This window comes from Chrysochloris asiatica, unplaced genomic scaffold (genome assembly GCF_000296735.1).
Source record: "Chrysochloris asiatica unplaced genomic scaffold, ChrAsi1.0 scaffold00002, whole genome shotgun sequence".
Lineage (NCBI taxonomy): Eukaryota > Metazoa > Chordata > Mammalia > Afrosoricida > Chrysochloridae > Chrysochloris > Chrysochloris asiatica.
In genome coordinates this window covers 26,380,945-26,387,546 of record NW_006408520.1, presented here as the reverse complement: position 1 = coordinate 26,387,546, position 6,602 = coordinate 26,380,945, and the positions used below count along the sequence as shown (strand labels likewise).

General features: G+C 37.9%; 1 protein-coding gene across 1 annotated transcript in view; it reads right to left on the bottom strand.

Moving 5' to 3' along the window:
• LOC102821970 (interferon-induced guanylate-binding protein 1-like) overlaps positions 1 to 6,602 on the bottom strand; it is a 13,797-nt gene that overhangs the window by 581 nt on the left and 6,614 nt on the right. Inside the window, exons 6-9 of the mRNA XM_006830979.1 lie at positions 5,014 to 5,294; positions 3,224 to 3,436; positions 2,000 to 2,102; positions 1,292 to 1,485 (exon numbers count right to left, since the gene is read on the bottom strand). Coding sequence (XP_006831042.1) covers positions 1,292 to 1,485; positions 2,000 to 2,102; positions 3,224 to 3,436; positions 5,014 to 5,294 — 791 coding nt within the window. The remainder of the gene's footprint in view (positions 1 to 1,291; positions 1,486 to 1,999; positions 2,103 to 3,223; positions 3,437 to 5,013; positions 5,295 to 6,602) is intronic.

The following is a 6,602-nucleotide window of genomic DNA, read 5'->3' as shown; positions in this document are numbered from 1 at the left end:
ACACACACACACATATAAATAAATAAAGCACTCTCAAAATCCAATGAGGTGTCAGAACTTTGTTGTTCTTGTTAAGTGTCGTTGAGTCGGTTTAAACTCATAGTGACGCTGTGTAAGGTTTCCAAGGAGCAACTGATGGGTTTGAACCATTGACCTTGTGGTTAGCAGTATAGGTCAGGGTGTTTTATCTAAGACTCTATAATTTGGCATGAATAGCAGAAGAATTTAGGGTCACAGGCAGGCCATACTGGATTTCTGCACAGAATTCAGGGCTTAACACAAACTTGGAACATGGCATAGGAAACAGGTAGTAGGGTCAGATGGTCACATAGGAGTGTCAAAGAGGTTAGAGAGTTAAGGTGTCCTTCTGCTCATAAAGGTTCTCTTAGAGCTAAAGTCAAACCTGGTATGACATTAATACAAACAACAACAACAACAACAACAACAACAAAACCCACCGCAGGCTCTACTATGGGATGAAAATAGATCAGTTATTTTACGAAACTGTGTGACCCAGGGAAAGTTATTTAGTGTCTCTGAACCTTTGTTTTTCTTTCCCTAAAGAACTGTGATTGAGTAGTTCATGATTCATAGGACATTATTTCTTGCTTTATCAGGCATTAACCAAGAGAATACAGATAATACTCTTACATTACCTAGCAGGTAATAAACCGCACCCCCCCAAAACAAACAAACAAACAAACAAAAAAAACACACCAAGCCAAATTATTGCCATTGTGTAGATTGCAAATCATAGTGAGTCTATGTCGAATTTCTTAGCCCATAAATATATGGGTACAGACAGTCTCATCTTTCTCCTGTGGAGCAGCTAATGGATTTAAATGGCTGACCTCTCAGTTAGCAGCCCAATGCCTAACTCATAGTGCCACTAGGTAATTGCTGTTATTGCTGTTAAGTGCTGTTATGTTGGTTCTGACTTATAGTGACCTTGTCTAGGGTTTCCAAGGAGAGGCTGGTGAGTTTGAACCTCCGACCTTCTGGTTCAAACCAAATTTTTGGTCCTGTGCTTATTCTCCAGCACCACCCCAGGACTGGCTACCATTTCTTGAGGGATATATAGATAAAGGACTAGATGTAACATACTGAAAATAAAAAATACTTATTAACCAGAACTAGGTAGGGGCCAGGTGGATAAGATAGCCAGGGATCAAAATGTATAATGGAATAAACAAGGTCCTTCTTCTGGGTTATGTGTTCTTACTGCCACAGTAAGTTAGTGATTAGGGAGAACAGAAGGAAAACAGAATCACAAGATGCTGTAATTAATTACCTCAAGTTTAAAAGCTAGAGTCCTTTTTTGCTCTTCTAGCAAATGGGCCCTATATTGCTCCATCTTCTCTGTCAATTGTTTCACATGTTCCTGGTAACTCCTTTCCTTCTGTTCTATCATCTGCTGATTCTTTATTTGCATTTCCTCCAACATTTTTGCAGAAGCCTGTGCAGATTCAGCTTTCACACGTTCCACTGAGGAACAAAAAAAAAGGAGAGAAATTCAAGTAATTTTCTATTATTGTTACTTGATAGATTAAATTCCCTGGGATGATTTTTTCCTTCTTGGTAATCATAATGCAAGTGATATCATATAACACAATAGAAAGGGTTTCAGAAATTAAGCCATGTCTTTGCTGTTCTTGGTTTAATTTAATGATCCCAGATTTACCTAGTCAGTCTGTCTGTCTATCTATCTATCTATCTATCTATCTATCTATCTATCTATCTATAGAGAAAATCAGTTTTCCATTCAACAGTTCATACATACTTTGTGTCATGATATTGACTGCAACCCCTTCAGTGTACTAGCACTCATCTTTCTTCCCCCCTGCTTCTATTTTCTCTTCCTTTCCTATCCCTCCCTGGCTTCTGTGCTATGTCTTTGGGAAAACGCTGCCCTTCTAATCTTGTATGGCTGATGGTTCTCAAATAATTTCAACTTTTAATAGTTTTTGAAAGCTTTTTTGTCTCTTGATTCAGTCCTCACCTTCAATCTCCTTTTCCTTTTCTGTAAGAGTCTGATCTGTCTGTAGAATTGCATCCATCATAGACTCCTTGGAAATCAAGTATTTCTGCAGAATCTCTTCAGCCTTAGGAGTCAGAGACCAGAGTTAGCTGTAGGAAATGGCTGTAAACATTTGTTCCTGTTTTATCAGCCCACCATCTTTTCTTACAAGAAATTGCTTCTCTAGGCTCTGGTGGGACTGTTGCAGGCCAAGCCTCCCTATTACAGATGCTTCAGATTGACCAATTAGATCACCCCACAAATGTGAGTCATTTATAGCAGGCTGATATAGATATTAGGAAAAAGAGAGTCTTAGTCCTTTTTAGATTATTGCTGCCTCTTTGTCAATCCATTTTATTGGGGAGTCTTTCTCTTTTTCACTGACTTTCTACTTTACCAAGCATGATGTTGTTCTCCAGGGGACTGGTCCCTCCTGATAACATGTGTGAGTATGAGAGATAAACTCTCACCATCTTCATTTATAGTTGTTGGTGCTGTGGTCCCAAATAGTGCAAGCTTGCTAGACAATAAAGCCATCATGGAGAAAGCAGATTAGAAGAACGGAAATAGAGAGAGAAAAAATGAAAGGGAAGCAACAGTTTGGGTAAGAAACCATAGATAGAGAAAGAGATGATGGCATTCTTTATAGTTTGGGATCCAGTATTCTTAAAGCCAGTTTGAACATAAATCAGTGAATTACTATTTTTGTTTAAGCAACTATCTTTGGGGTTGTGTCTCTTACAACATAAAAGTACCACTAGTACTAGCTATAATAGAGGATAGGAGTCCTTGTTGTACAATGACTAAGTACTCAGCTGCTAACAAGAAATTGGTGGTTCAAACCCACCCAGCAGCTGTGGCAGAAAGGTCTAGTAAGTTGCTTCCATAAAGATTATGGCCAAGAGAACCCTGTAAGACAGTTTTACTCTGTAAGATGGAGTTGCTGTAACTCACAGGTGCCTAGCAATGACAACACAATAAATGGTTGCAACAACAACCTGGAGATTAATTTGATGATTCAATTTATAACTCAAATGTGAATTGAGTGCATTCTTTTTGATGCACATCTAACGGCATAGCTAGTACAACAGGATCACTGTACATGTTTATTGAAGAAAACAGTGCATGCTATGTAGATAATGAAGTGGTTTTGTGTTGGTGCTTGAAATATATACCTCTGCTGCAGAAATCACAAATTTTGATTACCTGTATCCCTTTCCTAGGTTGCTCTAAGTATGTTTTCTTCAACTCTTGTATCTTCTGAATGAAGAGATGATATCCCCCTGATTTAGAATAAATTCCCTTCCTCACTTCTTCTTCTAGAGGACTGAAAATATTCTGAAGTAAAGCTGAGCAACGATCCGATGATACTTGAAGATTCTGCTTACAAAAGTCATCCCGCTTTTTATCCAGCTGAGCCTTTAATGTAAAAATAGAGAATACAGAAAACAACAGGGAAAAGATGTCAAAACTTCTGGAAAGATGTCTCCAAAGTGTCTATGAGCCCTAGAAAATTATAGGTACCCAATGGGACCATCTCCTTCCTTCTGGTCCCTACATTCTACTGAAATCCCTTTCCATTGGAGGTGATGTTCAGAGTGGAGAGTGTTAGTTTATGTCCCATGTTAGCAGTGAATTTCTGCTTTTTAAATTGGATGAAACGTGGTACAATGTAAGTCTGCTCAAGTTAACTAAGACTAGAATTTCCTTTCCTTTTGCTTATTGTTGTTGTTAGGTGCTATAGAGTTGGTTCCAATTCATAGCAACCTTATGCATGACTTAATGAAACACTTCCCAGTCCTGTTCCATCCTCACAAATGTTGTTATTCTTGAGCCCATTGTTGCTGCCTCTGTGTCAATCCATCTCTTTTTCACTAACTTTCTACTTTACTAAACATGATGTCCTTCTCCAGGGGATTGGTCGCTCCTGATAACGTGTCTGAGTATGAGAGATAAATTCTCACCATCCGCACTTCTAAGCACTCTGACTGCACTTCTTACAAGACAAATTTGTTTGTTCTTCTGGTAGTCTATGGAACTTTTAATATTCTCCAACACCATACCTCAAATGCATCACCTCTTCTTTGGTCTTCCTTATTCATTGCCCAACTTTCACATGCATATGAGGTTATTGAAAACACATGGTTTGGGTCAAGTGCACCTTGGTTCTCAAACTGATCTCTATGCTCTTGAACAGTTTGATGAAGTCTTGTGCAGCATATTTATCTAATGCAATGCTGCATTTGATTTCTTGACTGCTGCTTCTGTGAGTATTGATTGTGGTCCCAAGCAAAATGGAGGATTTGATAACTTCAAGCTTTTCTACATCTATCATGATGCTGTTTATTGATGGAGTGGTGAAGATCTTTGTTTTTGTTACATTGAGGTTCAATCCATACTAACGGCCATATATAGCCTTTGATCTTCATCAGTATTTTAAGTCTTTTTTTCCTTCCTTCAAGCAAGCTATAACATCTGCATATTGCAGGTGTTAATGAGTCTTCCTCCAATCCTGATGCCATATTCTTCTTCATATAATCCAGCTTCTCAGATTGTTTACTCAGTATACAGACTGAACAAAAATTGTAAAATGATAGAACCCTGTCATACACCTTTCCATGAGCTTCAGTGGTTTGACAGGTAAGTAATGATGTTGTCACACTCCATTTTTGCATAATGCAAACTTTTGTGTAACCACCTGGTTCTTAGATCCTAATCATGTTGATAAGTGAAGAATGTGTGTAGTTTATTCCTGAAGTTTGAGCCCATAACAATAAATTGGTTATGAGGGGGCTCCAAAGAGTTTTTGGGAAAATTACATTATCTTTTAATTCTATTTTTCCATGAAGGTTTTGAAGCTGCCTTGTAGTTACAAATAGGTGGTTGTTAACATTTTTAAGTCTAGTAAGACTGGTCCTCTCAAAATCAATACCCATTTAATTTGTTAGTAGTTTGTTACCATCCAAGACCCTATTTTACATAGAGAAAAAAATTACCGCTAATGTCTTTTGAAATAAATGGTCTACATCTTTAAATGAATTCTTGATGAAGGCTTGGATGGCTTCTTTCTCAGTGGCCCTGTGCAAGTCCAGCAGTTCCTGAAGGGTTTCTGTGGGCAGCTGCATCTTCTGGCTCATCTGCTGGTCATAGTGGGTGAGAGCGATTTGTACTGCAGCTGTGTTCTCTATCTGTGCCATAGCCAGGACTGCATTCTCCATGCAGGGCAGAGCACCACTGCTGATGGCATTGACATAGGTCAGCACTAGGTTCTCTAGACCTTCAAATAGAGAACAAATGGTGATAGTTTCTGTAGGTGGTGTGAGGACACATTTCTATTCGGTGTAAACTGAGCATGTCTGTTAATATCTATTTGCATCACAGAATCAAAGGCATCAGCATTACCTGGAAGCTTGTTAGAAAGGCAGACAGTCATCTCCAGACCTACTGATCAGAACCTGCCCTTTGGCTACATCCCCAGGTTATATATATATGCAAACCAATAACTGAACATCCCTGTACTATATAAAATAGGTCTGTGCTTTTCTAATGTTTACATACCATTTACTATCAAGTACCATTAGGACAGGAATTAGTCCTCTCTTATTTAGATCTGTATCATTAGTCATTTAATGATATAATTTAATGTATAAATAAAATTAAAATAATATCTTCATCAAAATGAACAGAAACAGCTCTAAACATTCATTAATAACTAGAACATTGGAATGTATGAAGCATGAATCTAGGAAAATTGGAAATTGTAAAAAATGAAATGGAACACATAAACATCGCTATCCTAGGCATTAGTGAGCTGAAATGGACTGGTCTTAACCATTGGGAATGACAATCACATGATTTACTATGCCGGGAATGACAAATTGAAGAGGAATGACATTGCATTCATTATTAAAAAGAAAATATCAAGAGCAGCCATGAAGTGTTGTAAGACTGTCTGTGATAGGATAATATCTATGTGCCTACAAGGAAGACCAGTTAATACCATTATTATTCAAATGTACGCACCAACCACTAAAGCCAGTAATGATGAAATTGAAGAATTCTACCAACTTCTCAGTCTGAAATTGACCAAACATGCAAGAAAGATGTATTGATAACTACTGGCAATTGGAATACAAAGGTTGGAAACACAGAGAAAGGATTAGTAGCTGGAAAATAAGGCCTTGGTGAAAGAAACAATGCTGGCGATCACATGGTAGAATTTTGCAGGACTTGTTCATTGCAAATACCCTTTTAAAATAGCATAAAAGACGACTATACATATGGACCTCAATAGATAGAATACATAGAGATCAACTAGACTACATCTGTGAAATGACACGGTGGAAAAGCTCCATATCGTAAGCCAAAACCAGGGAGGGACAGACTGTGGAACAGATCATCAATTACTGATATGCGAATTCAAACTTAAGCTGAAGAAAATGAAAACAAGTCCATGAGAGCCAAAATATGACCTTGAATATATCCCATCTGAATTTAGAGATCATCTGAAGAACAGATTTGATACATTAAACACTAAAGACCGAAGACCAGAAGAGTTGTGGGATGACATCAAGAACATCATACA